At 37.8% G+C, this 21,009-nt stretch overlaps 1 protein-coding gene across 6 annotated transcripts in view; it reads left to right on the top strand.

Moving 5' to 3' along the window:
• LOC127443090 (catenin delta-2-like) overlaps window positions 1-19,578 on the top strand; it is a 138,941-nt gene extending 119,363 nt beyond the window's left edge. For 4 of the 6 annotated variants that reach the window (XM_051701592.1, XM_051701589.1, XM_051701587.1 and 1 more), the window contains 9 exons: window positions 535-720; window positions 1,431-1,625; window positions 2,363-2,513; window positions 4,243-4,465; window positions 5,315-5,399; window positions 5,781-5,907; window positions 12,871-13,002; window positions 15,856-15,932; window positions 17,199-19,578. In XM_051701592.1, coding sequence (XP_051557552.1) covers window positions 535-720; window positions 1,431-1,625; window positions 2,363-2,513; window positions 4,243-4,465; window positions 5,315-5,399; window positions 5,781-5,907; window positions 12,871-13,002; window positions 15,856-15,932; window positions 17,199-17,444 — 1,422 coding nt within the window. In that variant the 3' untranslated portion in view covers window positions 17,445-19,578. The remainder of the gene's footprint in view (window positions 1-534; window positions 721-1,430; window positions 1,626-2,362; window positions 2,514-4,242; window positions 4,466-5,314; window positions 5,400-5,780; window positions 5,908-12,870; window positions 13,003-15,855; window positions 15,933-17,198) is intronic. The other 2 variants (XM_051701590.1, XM_051701588.1) reach the window with 1 other exon arrangement.
• The last annotated feature ends 1,431 nt before the right edge of the window (window positions 19,579-21,009 follow it).

The raw sequence follows: 21,009 nt of genomic DNA, 5'->3' as shown, positions 1-21,009 counted from the left end.
TGACACTTGTGTTTGTCTGCCACAGATGCATTCAATGTATAATTATGTGATTAATGTTAGTGTTTGTCTGCTGCGAGCCCACAGGTGCATTGCAAGAGATTTGAAGAATGTGAGCTGCTTTCTGAAGGGGATTTATTTTGAATTAAGCAGGTTTGAGAAAAGCATTATACCATACTAATTGCGATCGGGCGCCTGCAAGGCACAAATTATACGTCATCACAAGCGGTTCACTTCCACGATTTGTTTCGATTGCATTCATATCAGCTGCAAACCGTACCAGAGTTCACATGAACCGTACCCCAGACCACCTTTCAAGCAGACTCAGGTGCGATTCTCTGGTGAGCACCTGAGTTCGGAAAACAGCGTTCACTTCATCCAAATGAACTGAGCTTTGACGTCATTTGAACCCGGTGCGAACTAAAAGTGCTAGTGTGAAAGCACCCTAAGCGTTTTTGCAATATACTCTTTTGAAATATTCATAATCTAAAAACTCTGGTTTTCCCTCTCTTGTGCATAAATTACACACCTTTCTAGACCATCGAGAACTGTGTGTGTATCCTGCGGAACCTGTCGTACAGGTTGGCGGCGGAGACATCACAGGGGCAGCAGATGGGATCAGAGGAGCTGGATGGGGTTCTGTGCAGCGATGCCAGCGGGAAGGATGCGGAGAGCTCCGGCTGCTGGGGCAAGAAGAAAAAGAAAAAGAAGAGCCACGATCAGGTGGGCCGGGGGGTTTTATTCCTGCAGCTGCTGGCAATTAGCATCACTTAGCTGCATTCAAGTGTGGGTCGCCTGCATCGACACTCGTCCTTTTCCAGTGGATAATTATGTATTTTCCAGACTGATTTCATTTAAATTCTGAAAACAGATGAAGATAGGGTATTGGGAGTGTTTGTTCTGCATTTGCATGGGATGAATAGAGAGGCAAAAGGTGGCATTACTTTGCATTGTGGCTTTTAAATAACTGAATTGTCTGGGAATCATCTTTTCCTTAACAAAGATGCAAATGCACATCTGGCTTAGTGATGCTTGAGTTTTCTCTGTCTATTCAATTACTCTTTATCCTAAACAAGTGCTTTTAGTGTAAGATATGAATGGTACTTTACAAAATTTCTCTTCTTGTATGATCCCGGACTAGCCCCTAATGTATACCAGCACATACTGTACCAGTACACGGACTTGAACTCATGGTATTGTCATGCTTTTGTCAAAGTCTGATTTGCAACATTTACGAGTCCAGTTCCCCCTCTTCTCCCCATTATTTCCTGTGATCTTCCTACCGTGTTTATAAATAAAAGTTGCAAAGGGACAAAAATATAATGGCTTTTATTCAAGTTTCTGTTATATGATCCTTTGGTCAATAGTAACACTCATACTGTAGATATTGTTCAGCCTTTGTGTAATGAGACTTGCTCTGTCTCTGCTCTCAGTGGGATGGTGTTGGGCCTTTCCCAGACTCCAGTGAACCTCCTAAGGGACTGCAGATGCTGTGGCACCCATCCATAGTGAAACCGTACCTCACTCTGCTGTCTGAGTGCTCGAACCCGGACACACTGGAGGGAGCGGCTGGGGCTCTACAGAACCTAGCAGCGGGTAGCTGGAAGGTAGGCCCCACCTTAAAACCTGTGAGTAACCCTGCACTTTAAGAGCCATGAACCAAACCAGTTTTGTTCATTTATTTTGATATGGGCATGGAATTCTTGTTATATACAAACAGTAGATCAGATGTCTAACATGAACTGTAAATCTGGAACAAAGTGTCTTTTGGGACTTGGGAGTACACAACCTGTGTAACATAGTTGAAAGCTTCACACAAACATCTTGAAATAAATACATCTTTGAAAAGAGATTTTGTTTTTCTTTCATTCTGAATTCTCATGCAAAGTACTGAAAGTGGATACAGTGATTTATATTTAATGTCAAAATGTTCAATGTTGCACTTCAAAATCTTTAATTATTCTCATTTATTTGCTAGAACTCATCTAAGAAAAAAGCAAAACAATCAGTAAAACAACAGATTTCCTTGCTGAAAAAATATCTTCAAGTAGCCTTAGACAGTTTACTGGCCTTTATCTGGTTTAAGCTTGTTAGCTGGTCTCCGAGCCTTGCCAACTGGTTTTTAGCTGATTTAGCTTGTTGGTCAAGTGCCCAAAACCCCTCTAAAACCAAAAACCAGACCAGCTAAGACAGTGAACCAGCTTAAACTATTATTTTTTTCAGCAGGGTACATGCACTTTCAAGGTTGACACCAAATTCCCAGTGAAATATTTTTTTTGTCAGTATTGTTCTGTTGATGTGATGATAATCATTTTGTAGGAGCTCCCGTTTGACTGCTACTGGTATATGTCTCCTGTGCCTGCAGTGGTCAGTGTATATCCGCGCAGCAGTTAGAAAAGAGAAAGGATTGCCCATTCTGGTGGAGCTGCTGAGAATAGACAATGACCGGGTGGTGTGTGCTGTGGCCACAGCTCTCCGAAACATGGCCCTTGATGTCAGGAACAAGGAACTCATTGGTAGGTTTGGGACACCAAAGTGTATTTGCCTCAAGCTAACATTTTCTCTTTGACTTCAGCAGAGCCAAATGCTGCAGAGGTACTCTTAAATGACTTGTAAGGCAGAGGACTTTTAAGATCCATTTTCTCTGTTTGTGGATTCACGTGTTGTATGTGTATAGTACTGCTATGAATCGATTAAAACATTGCTAATGCATTATAAGGCACTATACATACAGATATAAAACAATTTGAATGCTGAAGTTTAAAATCTCAAAACTATTATTTTCTCTGGCTGCCGTTCCGTCTCTATCATGCACACACTGGGTCTCTCACTTTTGACACTGATTTAGATTTCGGGCGTTGTGAAGAAATATGGCAGCTTTAGCCACAGAAATTGGAGAAAACATTAGTGAAGTTTCAGGAAGTGAAAAAAACTAATACTGCATCAATTGCGAATTGATTAATAATGATAAATCGCAGAAATTAAAGCATTATATTTCCCAGCCCTAATGTATAGTATCAAAAATGGCATGTGTGTAGCATTTCTAGTTGACTTTTTTAAAATTGCATTCTTAAGTGGGGTGAGGTGGGGTGGCATTGTTTGAAATGCTGGTCACGACTCTAAGAGACTATTGATCTTTTTGATCGTTTTTGGATTCTGATGAGCCCCTGTGTCTCCATGGTAACCAGTCTCACCAGTCTGGTCTCGACCCTGTGTGAGTTAGAAGACTTGTGAATCTTTTGAGGAATATAGGCTGAGAGGAATGTCATAAAACTGTACTAATGTCGAGACAGCAGCACCAATTGAATACTGATCCTGCTGGTTCGTTGCGGATAGAGCTGGGCAAAAGTCCATTGTTTAATGAAATCACTCATGGGAACCGTTCTTTCATGTAATTTCAATGCATACAAGTTGAAAGCAGTTTTGTAGGACTGGCTGTTATGGAGTGAATTCGCTCCCCTGTGGGAACAAATATTTATATTAGATTAGATTCAACTTAATGTCATTGTGCAGAGTACAAGTACAGAGTCAGTGAAATACAGTTAGCATCTAACCAGAAGATCAAATAATATTATCAAAAGATAATATTATGGTGGAAGTGCAAATGTTATGAGGTACAGATGGTAAGTGACACCAGGTTTAAAGGGTTAGTTCACAAAAAAATTAAAATTCTTTCATCATTCACTTACCCTCATTTTGTTCCGAACCCAAATGACTTTCTTCTGTGGAACACAAAAGTTGATGTTCAGCACAATGTAAGCCTCAATCACCATTTTTTCATTCTTTCCTTTATTTTCATTGTATCTTTTTTCCATACTATACCAAAGAATGGTAACCGAGTCTAACATTTTGTCCTAAAGGAGATTCTGCCTGAACTTTCTATATCTACTTCAGGGCAAAGGCAAAACACAGTAACTACACAGTCGATCAAAATTGAGTCAGGACTAAATCTGGCCTCTTAGACCAGAGGTTTTAAACTTTTTGATGCCAAAGACCCCTGAATATGATGAAATTGCATGTGTATGAACAACAAATTTGTCCTTGAGACCATTTTTCTCAGTTTCAGTGTAGTTACTGTGTTTTGCATTTGTAGGTCAGTACAGATGTCTCCTATTAAGCCGGGAAAGTATTTTAACATTGAAAAAATGACACACTTCCCATTTAAATACTACTTCTGTAAACAGCTGTTAACAAATACTCTTCTCTGATTTATCTTCTGTTCACCTCATCTCCTGCCACCCAAAGGCAAGTATGCCATGAGGGATCTGGTTCATCGCCTACCAGGGGGCAACAATAACAACAGCACTGGCACCAGCAGCAGCAGCAAGAGCATGTCTGATGACACCATCACAGCGATCTGCTGCGCTTTGCATGAAGTCATCACCAAGAACATGGAGAACACCAAGGCCCTTCGTGATGCCGGTGGCATTGACAAACTTATTGGCATTGCCCGCAGCAAAGGAGACAAGTATGTAGACAAGACCAGATTTTATTCTTAGATGTCAATGGAAAGGATATTCATTTATAAAGGAAGCAGGCATGATGAACCCTCCATTCAGTGCTTCTCTTATTGAAATTTTGTCTCATCGTTTCATATTAAAATGTAAAGCTACTGTACTTAAGCTACTTAAGCTAATTAATTCCACTTTAGCAATAATATTAGCTTGCGTGACCAATTTTGGAAAGCATATATTTTGACAGCAGCAGTTGCCTCCTCTCAGGAGATGTGGTTTCAACATAATCTAATACAACATAGTCTAATAGCTGCAGCAAGTTTAATGTAACATTTTGTGTTTTATTTTCAAAAGCTTTTTTATCCTTTTTTTTTTTTTTTTACTTTGTATTACAAGACAACTTGTTTCTTTTTAGTTGTTATGATTAACATTATTTAAATTATTTGATATTTATAGACATTCACCCACTTATTTCATAGGCATTTAGATGTTATAGAATCTATGGTACCCTTTAGAGTTTATTTTGTATTAAGAGTTTATCGCATTAGTAAAAACTGCACAAACTGTGCGAAAGACAAAATTGAAAGGGAGATTTACGGTCTACATCTAGTCAGCAGATGAGTGCCAACAGTATTTATTTATATAGCTGAGATGGTATGTTTTCTAGTTTCCACTTTGCACTGTGGGGTTTTATTATCTAAGTTTGCAAACTTAGCAAAACTCTTTTGAATTATGAAGCAATCCATTATGTAAGCAGCACCAGAAATGGATTAGAAACAGAACATTCACTATTTATATTGCTAACATTATTGCAGACAGGGCTGCGTATTATATTCATTTTCTCCCTCTATGTTTCTCTGCAGACACACGTCAAAGGTGGTGAAAGCAGCATCTCAAGTCCTGAACAGCATGTGGCAGTACAGAGATTTGCGAAGCCTCTATAAGAAGGTGGTGCATTCAGAAAACACCTCACCATTCTCACATCTATTGTACATTTACAGCCATTTAGACCAAACTTTCTGTCTCTCATACTGCTTGTTTAAGTATTATACAGAATTGGATGACCAGAGAGGGCCAATAAATGTTTGTCTAATCAAGTTCTTTAAACTTATTTCAATTTAAATTGATTATATATGTCTCTCTTTGTAAGTTACCCAAGATGAACAAAGTTATGAAACATTGCCCTAATTCGCCATACTCATAAACAGAAAGTTTTGATGAGTGAGGTTTTACAATTCATTGCCACATCACATTAGCTACTGTTGTTATTCGTCATTCAGCCGTGCCTTACATGCTTCTCTATTGACTGAGGTCTTTTTTTTATGACAGGACGGCTATTCTCAGTATCACTTTGTTGGCTCTTCATCTACAATCGAGAGAGACAGACAACGACCTTATTCCTCCTCTCGCACTCCATCTATCTCTCCTGTCCGGACCTCGCCCAATAATCGATCAGGTGAGAGCTGCTCCTTGCTACTCCATTTTGGCAGCAGGTGATACTATTGACATTTCTTTAGCGCTCTATTAACATCAGCATCTTTATCTCTTCCTGAGAAGTATATTATAGGTATAATTCTCCTCTAATCTCTAAAAGTACATTGACACAAGTACAAGTGTGGTTTATTTATGCCAGTATGTGATCAAAGAAGGAACATGTGAGGTGATGATCAGGGTACATACTGATATTTGATCGTTTCAGAGAATGCAGAAAAACTGTACTGTGTGCCAGGGTGCTATGCATATCCTAATTACAAAGTGCTACAGAAGAGTTTGTTCTGCTTAATTAAACCAGGCTTTGTTTAGCAGGCACTGTCTGTTCTCTAGTTATGTTTCAGATGACAAAGTTTGCTTTAAAGGAACGGTTCATCCATAAATGACAATTCTGTCATAATTTACTCATCCTCATGTCAATCCAAACCTATATGCTTTTATTTTTTCCCTGTGGAACAGGGATTTTTGAAAAATCATTACACAGCTATGCCATACAACAACTGTTTAAAGTGACCAGGGGCTTTCAAGGTAAAAAAAAAAAAAAAAAAAAGAACGCAAGAACGCAAAAACAAAATAATAAATGAATTAATAGCATGAGGTGTAAATAGTACCTTCCACACAGCGCAGCTCAAATAGTCTGGTGGAAACTCGGAAATTGAAGACAAACTGCTTCCCAAAGGGTTGCTGAAATGACGTAGTGAATAAAGACAGTGTGGATGTGCTTTTTTTCATGCAGATGACCCGGGTTCAATTCCCCCTTTTGTCCCACTTTTTCCAATCCTGTTTCCTGTCTCCACTCTTAATATTTCCTTCAATACTACTTATTATAATAAATACAAATTAATATAAAGGTTGATGTCCTCGCAGTGATTTGGTCACAGTGACAGTCAGGGAGTTAACCATGGTTTTACTATAGTAATATTGTTGTAATCATGTTTTTTGGCAGATGCCATAGTTTTAATGCAATTAACCATGGTTTTACTACAATAATATGGTGTTGTTTATAAAGTAACCATGTTAAATGTTGTGGTTACTATGAGTTTACTACAAAATACCATGTTGATACCATAGTTAATATAGTAAAAATCATGGTTAATTTTTGTAAGAGAAGGTTAGGGTCAGGTTTAGGGGTAAGGGTTGGTGTAGGGTGTCTGTGGGACTCTAAATAAACACAATGAACATGCTGCAGTGATACTGTATGGTATGTTAGTATTGAATTAGGAGTGCAAATAGTATCTGCCACTATTTGCACTTAGTGTAAAGAAGATGCTTTGTTCCTATTTACAGCGAGGAGTTAATTATATTAAGAAGAGGTTCTGAGATTACTGGGAATACCTATTTTAATAGCTTAGTTGGTATTGGATCAAACATACATGTTGTGGCTTTTGATTTTTTGATAAGTTTTGTTAGCTCTTCATGAGCTATGATAGCAAAGGATTGAAGTTGGTCGTGAGCAAAATTATGAGACACTGTTTTCTGAGGTGCTGTGACATTTGATTGCATAGTTCCAATTTTATTTCTGATTATTTGAATTTTATCAGTAAAGAAATTTATGAAGTCATTACTTTTGTGCTGCAACGGAATATCTGGTTCAGTCGATGCTTTATTCCTAACCAATTTAGCCACAGTACTGAATAAACACCTAGGATTGTTGTGGTTATTTTCTATGAATTTACTAAAATATGCTGACCTGGCAGCTTTTAGTGTCTGTCTGTAGCTACAGACACTATCCTTCCATGCACCGTGAAATACCTCTAATTTTGTATTCTTCCATTTGCGCTCCATTTTCCGAGCTGCTGTCTTGAGAGCATGAGTGTGATCATTGTACCAAGGTGCAAGTCTTTTTCTTTAATTTTCTTTAATCGAAGGGGGATGACACTATCAAGAGTGCTAGAGAAGACTGTATTTATATTTTCTTATTACATCAAGTTATTCTAGACTGAGTATGTGAGACAATTCTGGAAGATTATTAGTGAAGCTGTCTTTAGTGGTCGAAAGAATAGTTCTACCTGAACGATAACGTGGTGTAGGTTGAGTGACATTAGCTGATCGCAACAAACAAGAGATGAGGTAATGATCTGAGATGTCATCACTCTGTGGTAGAATTTCTATAGTATCAACATCAACTCCATATGACAGAATTAAATCTAGTGTATGATTATGGCGATGAGTTGGTTCTGTCACATTTTGTCTGACTCCAAGAGAGTTGAGAATATTGATAAATGCTAATCCCAATGTGTCATTTTCATTATCTATGTGAATTTTGAAGTCACCAACAATTAAAGCTCTATCTACATTAACTACTAGATCTGATAGAAAATTTGCAAATTTACCAAGAAAACCAGAGTAAAGTCTGGGTGATCTATATACTGTAGCAAGGGCAAAAGACGAGATTTTTTTATTTATATCTGACTGAGTCATATTAAGCATTATTAGTTCAAAAGACTTAAACTTATATCCTGTCCTCTGAGTAACACCAAAAACGTCACTGTAAATTGTAGCTACACCTCCTCCTCAACCCTTCAGATGAGGCTCATGTTTATAACAATAAACTGGGGGAGTAGATTCATTTAAACTTATATATTCATCTGGTTTAAGCCAGGTTTCAGTCAAACAGAATGCATCCAAACTATGATCTGTAATAAATTCATTTACAATTAGTGTTTTGGTAGAAAGAGATCTAATGTTTAGTAGCCCTACCTTTATATGATGTTTATCTTCAAATTTGTGTTGTTGTTGTTTTTTTTGTTTGTTTGTTTGTTTTAAAGTTTGACTTTAAAAAAAACAATTCTAAATGATTTAGTGAGAGTTCTGTGTTTGGTAGTTTGGGGAACAGACACAGTCTCTATGTGATATCTAGGTGATACAGTCTCTATGTGTTGTAGTTTATGTGACCTGTGTGACATCTCAAGGCAGCTAGCAGACGTTCGGCTAACCACTTTGTCTGCTTCCTGACCTGGGCCCCAGTTAGTCAAATACTATCATTATTAAGACTATGAGCCAAATTACTAGAGAGGAGAGCAGCACCTTCTCTGGAGGGATGGAGTCCGTTTCTCTTTAGCAGGTCAGGTCTACCCCAAAAACTCTTCCAATTGTCTATCCTATGCTATTTTCTGGACACCACTTAGACATCCAGTCATTCAGTGATGCTAATCTACTATAAACCTCATCACCACAACGAGCAGGGAGGGGGCCAGAGCATATTACAGTGTCTGACATTGTTTTTGCAAGTTAACACACATCTTTAACATTATCTCTAGTGATCTCCGACTGTCAAAGCCGAACATCATTAGTGCCGACATGAATAACAATTTTAGAAAATCTACATTTAGCATTAGCCAGCACTTGTAAACTTGATCTGATGTCAGACGCTCTGGCACCCGAAATGCATTTAACAATAGTGACTGGAGTCTCTATTTCCATGTTCCTTACAATAGAATCACCAATTATTAGGGCTCTTTCAACATGATTCTCAGTGGGTGCATCACTGAGTGGGGAGAATCGATTGGAAACCTTAACAGGAATGGGAGAGTGGTGTGGCTTTGAGAGCGAGTATGCCTCTGAGATGTCACCCAAATGCCCTGCTGCGGGGGCTCTTCAGCTGGAACCAAAGTGTGTTTGTTACTCACTGTACTACCAGCATCCGAAACAGGATCTACCAGCTTCTCTTTCTCTGACCGCCACTAGCGTTCGGATGTGTGTCTCTAGCTCATTAACCTGCTCCGTCAGCCTGACTAATTCCTTACATTTATCACATGTGAATCCCTTACTGCTGATGGAAGAAGCTATAGTAAACATGTTTACTATATGCCATGACTTACCACAATTGTTTGTTGTTGTTGTTGTTGTTGTTGTTGTTCTTGAGCAGCGAGGGTTTGAGATCTATGTGGTTCCTAATCAGCAGATGTTTGAGACTGATGCAATAATCAATGTAAAACACAGTGGAGAAAACGAATGCATGTAGTCGAGACGCGTGATGTAGACAAGCGGAAAAAAATAAAGAAACAAATGAGAGAAATGGGTGCACAGTAAAATACACACAGATGAAACAGTAGAAAAGTGGAAAAACTTGAAGCACGCGGTAAAATGGCAAAGGATAAAACAATGAACGTATAAGAATAAGAATAAGCAATGCTAAGTAGGCTAGCAAGCTACAAACACTCGTGCAGTGTGCCATCAGCAACAGGAACATTATGAACTGTTATTGATCCTGCTATCCACTTATTTTACATTTAATAGTGCTATGTCTTTTTTTTTTTTTTTAAATGCCAAGAATGCTATCTTTGCACTCTAGAATCAGCTTTAGTCTAACAAAGTGTTTGGCTAAGGATAGAAATTAATGTTGTATATCTGCATAATGTCTAATTAGAACAGATAATATTTTCATCTTGCTTTTACATTATTTTGCATCATACATTCAAAAAGGATAAATCTGCTGATAATGTCCTCACATTTCAATGGGGGGGGGGGGGGGGGGGGCGGAGCATATTGGTTCTGACTGCTACTTGATAGGGAGTGGTAGGGAACTATCCCTAATGGGAATTCACACCTTTCTCACCAATTTTGCTAGTTGTAAGTCTCAGATCATTATTGTGAAAATTAGTACATTCGCAAGTAAATGGCCAATCAGGGCTGGAGACTGTGTGCCAGCTGACAAATTCATGAAGCCACACTAAAAAGAGCAGGTGCAAAGGTAGATACTGAAAGAGACCAGATACTGAAAATCCAGATAATTAAAAATGATGGCCCACAAGTAACTCTTTCTCATTGAATGAAGTCTCATGTTTTAAAATACCGGTAGTTTATTGCATCTTGCAACTGAAGATTTTGGTTCATGTGCAAATAAATATTTAGTGGAAAATTAATTTGTATATTGCTATGGGTATGCGTTATAATAAACTTTTATTAACAACATTAATAGACATGTGCAGCACCCATAGAGGCACTAGGTAGGTTTACATATCAGGGACTGTATTCTAATTGAAGGATGGCACTTCAGGAATTTGCTTAATAAAATAAAGTTTTAATGACATTAATTATTTTTATTATGTAGTAAACATTTTATATAAACAAAAATGCAATAAGCTACTTGTCATGCTTAAATGTAAATAATAGCAACATTTAGCCTATTCCACGGCCTCTCGTACTTTATTGCTTAATTAAATTGAATGTAAATGAACTATTGTTAAGCATAATGTTTATAAGTTACTTATTAAAAGGAATAAATTAAATTAATCTAAAAAATTTAAATCCTGTCATCATTCTTTCTGCCACGGAACACTTGCCGAAATTTTAAAGAATGTTGAGATTGCTCTTTCCCTTAAAATAAAAAGTAAAGGTGACTGAGGTTATCAGTCCCTAACATTCTGCCCAACATACACTGATCAGCCACAACATTAAAACCACTGACAGGTGAAGTGAATTACATTTATTATCTTGTTACTATGGCACCTGTCAAGGGGTGGGAGATATTAGGCAGCAAGTGAACAGTCAGTTCTTGAATTTCATGTGTTGGAAGCAGGAAAAATGGGCAAGCGTAATGATCTGAGCGACTTTGACAAGGGAGAATTTGTGATAGCTAGACGACTGGGTCAGAGCATCTCCAAAACAGCAGGTGTTGTGGGGTGTTCCCGGTATGCAGTGGTTAGTACCTACCAAAAGTGGTCCAAGGAAGGACAACCGGTGAACCGGCGACAGGGTCATGGGCGCCCAAGGCTCATTGATGCGCGTGGGGAGCGAAGGCTAGCCCGTCTGGTCCGATCCCACAGAAGAGCTACTGTAGGACAGATTGATGAAAAACTTAATGCTGGCCATGATAAAAAGGCATCAGAATACACAGTGCATCGCAGCTTGCTACGTATGCGGCTGCTTAGCCGTAGACCGGTCAGAGTGTGATGCTCTGGGCAATGTTCTGCTGAGAAACCTTGGGTCCTGGCATTCATGTGGATGTTACTTTGACACGTACCACCTACCCAAAGATTGTTGCAGACCATGTACGCTCCATGGCAACAGTATTCCCTGATGGCTGTGGCCTCTTTCAGCAGAATAATGTGCTCTGCCACACTGCAAAAATTGTTCAGGAATGGTTTGAGGAACATGAAAAAGACTTCAAGGTGTTGACTTGGCCTCCAAATTCCCCTAGATCTCAATCCGATTGAGCATCTATGGGATGTGCTGGACCAACAAGGCCATGGAGGCCCCACCTCACAACTTACAGGACTTAAAGGATCTGCTGTTAACGTCTTGGTGCCAGATACCACAGGACACCTTCAGAGGTCTTGTGGAGTCCATGCCTTGACGGGTCAGAGTTGTTTTGGCAGCACGAGGGGGACCTACATGATATTAGGCAGGTGGTTTTAATGTTGTGGCCGATCTGTGTATATTTCTCGGATGAAAGTCATACAGATTTGAAATGACATAAAGATGAGTAAATGATGACAGAATTTAAATTTTTTAGTGAACTAATCCTTTAATTAAAGCTATTGTAAAGTGTTACCTTCATATGTCCTCATCACCTGATATTTTTTGTTAAATACCTCGTATTTTCGAATCACATTTCATGATAGCTACCAAAAGCTTTGCAGAACACAAAACTGGCAAAAAGGTGAAATAAATTATTGTTGCAGTAAGGAGTACAAACCCCAGACAAAACCAATCCATACCTGGCCAATTCCATTTAGCAAGTAGAAAGAGCACTGATACCTGTTTGCCTCAAAAAGCAAAAAGAGCATTGCCTCATTACACTTAATTAGTTTTAAATGAATTTTTATTATTATTATTATTTTTTTTTTTTAATGTAAAATAAAAGATCCCTTGATGTGTGAGATCTCATTGAACTTTCAGATGTGTCAAGAATTAACAGGACGTATTTGCCAGAAAAAAAAAAAAATCCCAACTAATTATTGGCTGGCCTATTGTGTTTTTTTAGCAAGTGCCCCCACCTCCCCTCGAGAAATGATGAGCTTGAAGGAGAGGAATATAGATTATGAGTCAACTGGAACGAATTCTGGTTACCATGGAGACAAGGGTGAGCACACCTCCAGAAAAGACGCCATGGCAGGTAAGTCTGCAGTTCAGTGTCCTCCAGTTGGAGTTTAACAGTTTTGTAGGTTCTACTGGTTGTTTAGATCAGTGTTACTATCAGAAATAATTAATAATTATTTCTTTAGTTATTAATTAATATTTAAATTAAATAATATAATCTAACTCAATAAAACCTCACACGGCGCACCATTAAATGTAGTGCGCCCAGTTCATGAGCGGGTTTGGTTATTAGCAATAATTAATAATTATCAAAGATAATTATTAATTATTAAAATCAATAGAACAGTGATGAGAATCAATGTTAGCTTTTTTTAATCCTTTAAATCAACAATTATCAAAGATAATCATTAATTATTAACATCGATGAAACATTGATTAAAATTAACACTAGCTTATTGATCCTTCAAATTCAACAATCAAAGATAATTATCAAAAATCAATAGAATATTAATAAGGATTAATATCACCGGGGCACCACCCTGGAATCAGGGACTAATAACCAGATAGTATAACAGTCTCAATATTAGATTGTTCTCTTAGGAAAATCGACATTCGAAGAATATCGATTTTCGAAAAGAAACGACGAAGGCATGAATCCGAGCACTGACATCCCCTGTCAGCATTTGACACTGGTGTATGCAAAACAAACCAAAACACTTCTCTTTGAAATATAACAAAATGTATTTATGCAGTAATATCAATTAATAATCAATACAATAAATAAACAATAAACTTCTGACTTACAACTACAAACTATACAGTGACATGATTAGATATGGTAACCAAAATAATCCTATAACACATGAGAGGAAGGTGTGTGTGTGTGTGAGAAAGAATGGGTGGGTGTGTGTGTAAGGAGGGACGCTCACAAAATGGCGGACGTGAATCTCATGGAGAGTACGTCACGTGAGATTTCCGGCCAGAGAATATGGCTGCGAATGTGGGCGGAGAGAAACCAGTCAATGGCGTCTGCCCGTTTACCGCGTGTCTCTGCTTGTACGATAACTTAGGGACAAAGCTAAGCTTTATCACAAAGTTATCTACAAGCCAAAATGTGTGCGAGAATGTTTGTGAGGGGTGTGTGTGGTTACTGCAAACTGCAGCACTCAGAGGTAATTCATTACCTTTGTTTATGCTATATTTGATGGCCTGTCTAAAAATCAGTGTCGATTCTGTCAGCCATTTCACAGCAGTTATATGAAACTTTTGGGCCTCATGTATTCAGATAGAAGACAAAGGCAGGCCTAACACAGTCGTAAAATCTAACTGAGGCCCACACACTCCGTCATAAATCTTACTGATAAAAACCGTGCCAAAATCAAACAAAGGGAGTCCAAAACAGAGAACAAATCCCATGAAGCCTTGCTCACTAAAGGATCGAACTCTCAACTCCTATTGGATGAGGCACACAACAGAACGCCCCTCAACCATGACGTCATCAGGAGTAGAAATACCTCTGAGATGTGGTCGCGCGTGTGTGTGTGTGTGTGTGTGGTTAGTACGAGAGAGAGAGAGTAAAGTGGCGGCACTAAAGCCGGTTTCGCGATCGTGGGAGAGAAAGCAGCTGTTAGTTTATCACTCAGAGACGTGGTGGACGGCTCGTAAACCGTCCCGCGGTCTTTGGTTCTTTAATGGATAAACTCAGTTTGCCGGTCTCACCTGCAATGGCGGAAATACACAACAGTCCAATGTGGTTGGACTACAACACAGTAGATCTCATTCGTGATAACAGTACATTACAGTAATAACTTGAGTATTATTAGCAGCAATGAGCGGACTCGGCGGTCCGTAAACTGTACAAGCAATAACCTTGATACACAAGAATAACACATATAATATTCTATCTCTGCCCACACGTAAACCTCTTACTTGAATCATATGAGGACGCAGACAAATGTGTGTTCATCCGTCCTTTAACTCCAACTCGGTTCCTCGAGGCTTGGGTAATGACGGGAGGCCGTTTCCTGGCGGACTGGCGGAGAAATCAGCAACGTCGACTTGATTGAAGAGGGAAGAGAAATCTTTTTTCTCTTCACTTCTGCAGGCAAACGGATGAAGATGCGGATTGCTCGGCGATCTCTTTCAGATCCGTTAGAGTGTTTGGTAGAACACAGAGTGATCTCAACTCATCCAGCGAGATGGAGATTGTATGGCCACATTTTCAAGTCGTACGTGACTTCCTTGTGCCACGAGGCTACACCTGAGAGCAGCGATGAGCAAAGTTGCTAGAAGCAAATCCCGGAAGCATCTCAGAGGTATTTCTACTCCTGATGATGTCATGGTTGAGGGGCGTTCTGTCGTGTGCCTCATCCAATAGGAGTTGAGAGTTCGATCCTTTAGTGAGCAAGGCTTCATGGGATTTGTTCTCTGTTTTGGACTCCCTTTGTTTGATTTTGGCACGGTTTATATCAGTAAGATTTATGAAGGAGTGTGTGGGCCTCAGTTAGGTTTTACGACTGTGTTAGGCCTGCCTTTGTCTTCTATCTGAATACATGAGGCCCAAAAGTTTCATATAACTGCTGTGAAATGGCTGACAGAATCGACACAGATTTTTAGACAGGCCATCAAATATAGCATAAACAAAGGTAATGAATTACCTCTGAGTGCTGCAGTTTGCAGTAACCTAGTAACACTGATGTTGTTTCAGCTCTAAGCTCTTATCTTTTTATTCCACAGAAAGGTGTCTGATATCTCACTCTTGCATCTTTATGTAAAATTGCAATCCTTTATCTCAGCAGAAGTCATGAACTTGATGTGTCTGCACATCTGTTGCAGTCAGACATTTTCTGTTCTTAACAAACAAACCTATAGAATGAGTAAATGCACCTACCAGTCCCCTGTGAATCTTCATAATTCACTCCCTCTGCAGCTCAGATCTCCAGTGGAACATCTACGCTGTTCCGAGGTGCTTACATGTCTCCTGGTGATGACATCAAACATAACCAGGTGAGTTTATCACATTAGAGTTGTTATTTGTAGCTATATTGCTATTCTTATTTCTCAAAATATATTTTAAATGACCTTTTATTAGTTTCCTAAATATATAAGTATAACGTTTGTCTCTGGTTTTACTACCTTTTTAGATTAACTTTTACATAACCTAAACACTGCAAAAATCATTTTTATAGATATTTTTGCCTTGTTTTTTTTTTTGTTTTTTTCGATACAGAATCGACATCCTTAAAACAAGACACATTTACTTGAAAACCAAAATTGTGTGAGCTAATAAGATTATTTTTAGAGAATATATCTTAAATTAAATTTGTTTTTCTTACCCCACTGACAAATTGTTTTATTTAATTGTAAAAAATTTTAAGCATAGATCTAACTAAATTCAGTGAGGTTTAAAAAATTGCCAATGGGATTAGAAAAATAATCTTAATTCAAGATATATTTTATTTTACACAATGTATCTTGTTTTAAGGATGTCTTTTTAGATTACTACCTTTTACATAAACATTATTTTTGCCTTGTTTTTCAGTACCACATATCCTTAAAACAAGATAAATTTACTTGAGAAACAAAATTGTGTAAGATAAGACTTGTTTTCAAAAAATATATCTTGAATTAAAGGAATATTCCAGGTTCAGTACAAATTAAGCTCAACTGAATCTGTGGCTTAATATTGATTAGCAGAAAAATTAATGTTGACTTGCCCCTCCGTTTCTTTAGGAAATGTATCTTGTTTTAATGACTTGTAGATTTTGTACTGGAAAACAAGGCAAAAATAGTGATAAAAAGGATTTTTGCACTGTTTAGGTTATGTAAAAGGTAGTGAGTCTAAAAAGACATCCTTAAAACAAGATACATTTACTTGGGAAACAAAATTGTGTAAGATATCTTAAGTTTACTTTTTACCCCATTGGCATGAAACATCATTACATTTCGCTAAAGCCAGTTTTGCCAGTGGTATAAGAAATTAAACTTAACTCAAGATACATTCTCTGAAAATAAGCCTTAATATATTTTGCAATTTTGCTTCTCAGGTAAAGTGAACTTATTTTAAGGATATTTAAATATTTGTATCGGACAACAAGACAAAAATACTTTGGAAAATGATATTTTGCAGTGCAATTGTTGCTTTTTTAATTTATTACAAAAAAAAAAAAAAAAAGGGGATGTTCTTGATTGGATTGTAAATTTGCTTTCTGTTTTTGAACAAGCATGTAGCTGAATGATGTCACTTTCCTAAAGCGGCATTGTTTCTGACAGGTCTCCGCTCAAGGCAACCCTCCAGAGGCCTACCCTCCCTTCCAAACTCCCCCAGGAGCCAACTTTGAGGAGACATACTATGATGATCAAGCGCATAAACACCCCCCACCCCCCAGCGATGGCATCATGCACCTGGGACTGAAGTCCACAGGGAACTACGTGGACTTTTATTCAGCGTCCCGCCCTTATAGTGAACTCAACTACGAGACGAGCCACTACCCTGCCTCACCGGACTCCTGGGTGTAGAGGCATAAATGCAGGCTGGAGGCTGATCTATGAACACAATTCACAGAGGCCAGCCCGGCATGTGCATGAACTCTAGTAGACATCTCACACACATATACCTTCAGTTTGGTTCAGTGCTTGCACCACAGTTGGCTGCCACTCAGCCCGTGAGCAAAGTTAGCAAAGTGCTGGAAAGAGAGAAGATTTTAGGGAAGGGATTTCCAAGGAGCTCAAGGAGTGTTTTTTCTGAACGGACCACTAGAACTTTGATGCTTTTTTCAAAGCAGTGGAGAGAATCTAAATGTAAATGGGAAAGCAGTAAATATGTGGTGCAGAGATGGGACATTTATGTGAAGCACAAGAAAACAACATTCAACACAAGCAAAGGAAGTAGTTTTCACACATTTTATGACATTTCTTTATGTGAAACCATGCTTTTTATGGAGTGCTCTCTCACTCTTAGCCTTTATATATTTTTCTTTTGTGTTTTTTTTTAATTTTCTTTAATTTGCTTGTTTTTTGTACCTCCTTTTTAACTTCTTTGGTGTAAAGTACTTGTTGTATATTACAGATGTAGATACAAGGTGCATTGTGTATATTACGCAAAGACTACTGTCTTCCCATGTGGCTCAAAGTCATTTTATTTTCCTGTATTTTAAAAGAGAAACGGAAATACACACTCAACTCCAGCATTCTCTTCTGTGGGTAAGATGTGCAGCAGAAAAGATATAATTTAAAGGTGTAGTTTGCTCTATTGTCATTTTTCCTTCTTTTTTCTAAAAATACTTGACGACAGAGCGTCACTGCCTGGACACATTTTTACCACCAACAATAAGAACATTTTCAGGCCTGTCTGTCAATTTTTTCTCCACTCTGCACATTTAGACAAGCTCTTTTTTTTCTAACCATACTGACATGAAAACTGGTCATTCCACAAGCCATTGAGTAATCTGTGCTTAGTTTTGTAAATGTGCCAAATGTGGTAATCCCTGACCTGAGGGGTGCTGTAGAGCTGCCTTTGAAGTTACATTTAACGCCAAGTCACCGGTTCAATCGACGCCCGTTTGTAAATGCTTTTTTTATATGTTTCAACAGCATTCACTCTGAAAGTGGAGGGGTATGGTCTTTGAGAGTTACTTTCCCTCCAAAGATGTACAATTAGTTTACGCCGTGTTGTAAAATAGACATTTGCAAAATCTGCTTTTTTCTTCCAGAAATCAGTGGTTCTTAAGCTCATCGTAGATAAATCTGTCAATAGAGTATGGATATATATTATATAAATTCAAATCTATATATACTTTTTATGTGCAGATGTGGATGTCACCTAATGCAGAAATATTGCAAGGAAAATTGCTAGTAAAAAAAAAAAAAAAAGGCATAGGGTTTTGTCAACCTTAATTTTTAATCCAAACATTGACCTCCTGTTGTCATGTTGTTGCTCTGTAAAACAGGCGAGACCAGGGCTTAGGGCACAGAGAGGACAGATGTAATAAAGCTTCTCATCTTGACTTGAAAAGGTGCTAACACTACAGTATGCTCACTCTAACTCCTTGTGGTGTCAAAATGACATGTTTTGCCTATGTTGCTACCTTATATTAAAGCAGTTTGAATGTTTCATATCTTTAGTGAAATCCCCCTAATATATGTCTTTGATCCCTGCAAAGCATATAGATGCACCTAAAAAAAAATTTGTTGTAATTACCTATGCCTTATATCTCAGGTCATCTTACCTTTACTTGGCTGAAGAAGATGGGCGAAAATTCTATAGTGAGTAGAACTGAAAGGATAACAGAGAAGACTGATGCCACCCTATAATTTTTATGTGATTTGAAACTTGACAACTCAAGTCTGGCAGATTTTAGGAACGTATGAAGTGTAGTAACAAGCCCTGGTCTTCCCTTCATATCATCTTAAACTTAGAGATAATTGTTGCAAGGATTCAGGATCTAACACCCAAACTCGCATATCTTTCAGTACCACTGATAGTGAAATGTCTGAGAACAAGCAAAATATCTGTGAAAAAGTAGACATATCAGACAACCTGTATTGAATATGTAATTAAAACTTTTTTTCTGTTGCTAGACAAAGTGTTTGAGAGAATTGTGAACCTTTTTAATGCCAGGTTGCAACTGCTATATAAACTAATGGAGAATCACCGTTTTGTTATTATTTTGTTCTGTTTCCAAGTTATTTCTTCCATCAGATCTGACATTAATAATGGCTCCTGGTTGTGCAGTGGTTTAAAGGAAAGTTAAGGTCAGTCGGCTGCATTTGTGGCATAAGGCAAGACAAGGCTAGTTTATTTATATAGCACATTTCATACACAATTCAATTCAAAATGCTTTACATAAAAATGATTAAGAAAAAAAAAAACAATTAAGAACATAAAATAAGAATAAAAAGTAATAATAAAAATTAAAAAAAAAGTTGAAATGAATAAAAAAGAAAAAGAATACTAAATTGTTAAAAAAAAATAAAAGAATAAAATAAAATAATTAAAATGAATGAAAGCAATCATTGCTCAGTCAGAAAATGCACAGCTAAACAGATGTGTTTTCAGTCTGGATTTAAATGTGGCTACTGTTAAGGCACATCTAAACTCTTCTGGAAGCTGGTTCCAGCTGCGGGTGGCATATAGCTAAATGCTGTCTCACCATGTTTTGAATAAACCTTTGGTATTTCTAACTGACTTGATACCTATGATCTGAGAGGTCTGTTAGGTTTTTATTCAACAAGCATATCTGCAATATATTTTGATCCTAGACCATTGAGTGATTTATCAATGAGTAATAGTGCCTTAAAATCAATTCTAAATGTGAATGGAAGCCAGTGTAAAGACCTAAGTACTGGAATGATATGCTCAGTCTTTTTAGTTCTGGTGAGAATCCTGCAGCAAAATTCTGGATGAGCTGCAGTTGTCTAATGGTCTTTTTGTAAAGGCCGGTGAGAAGTCCATTGCAGTAGTCCACCCTACTGGTGATGAATGCATGAACAAGTCTTGACTGGATACAAAATAGCTAATTCTAGCTATATTTTTCAGATGATAGTATAGTCTGATTTGGTCATTGCTTTGATGTGACTGCTGAAACTAAGGTCTGACTCCAAAATGACACCAAGATTCCTTACTTGTTTGTTTGTCTTTAGACCCCTGGATTCAAGGTATGTGTTCACCTTGGGAATTTCACCTTTGTTGCCAAATACAATGACCTCTGTCTCGTGTTTAACTGAAGGAAGTTTCAGCACATCCAACTGTTAATTTCACCAAGGCACTGGCACAGGGAGTCTAGGGGCTGTAGTTACTCGGTGATAGGGCTAGGTAAATCCAAACTGACCAAAGACAGGGAAAGTTTTCTACGATTAAATGACAGGAATTGTGAAAAACTGAGTTTAAATGTATTTGGCTAATGTGTATGTAAACTTCTGACTTGAACTGTGTATATGTGTGTATATATATATGTATGTGTGTATATATATATATATATATATATATATATATATATATATATATAAACACTGGCAGCCAAAAGTTTGGAATAATGTACAGATTTTGCTCTTATGGAAAGAATTTGGTACTTTTAGTCACCAA

This window comes from Myxocyprinus asiaticus, chromosome 6 (genome assembly GCF_019703515.2).
Source record: "Myxocyprinus asiaticus isolate MX2 ecotype Aquarium Trade chromosome 6, UBuf_Myxa_2, whole genome shotgun sequence".
NCBI lineage: Eukaryota > Metazoa > Chordata > Actinopteri > Cypriniformes > Catostomidae > Myxocyprinus > Myxocyprinus asiaticus.
The sequence above is the reverse complement of the archived record's forward strand: the minus strand, read 5'-3'. Positions and strand labels throughout refer to the sequence as shown.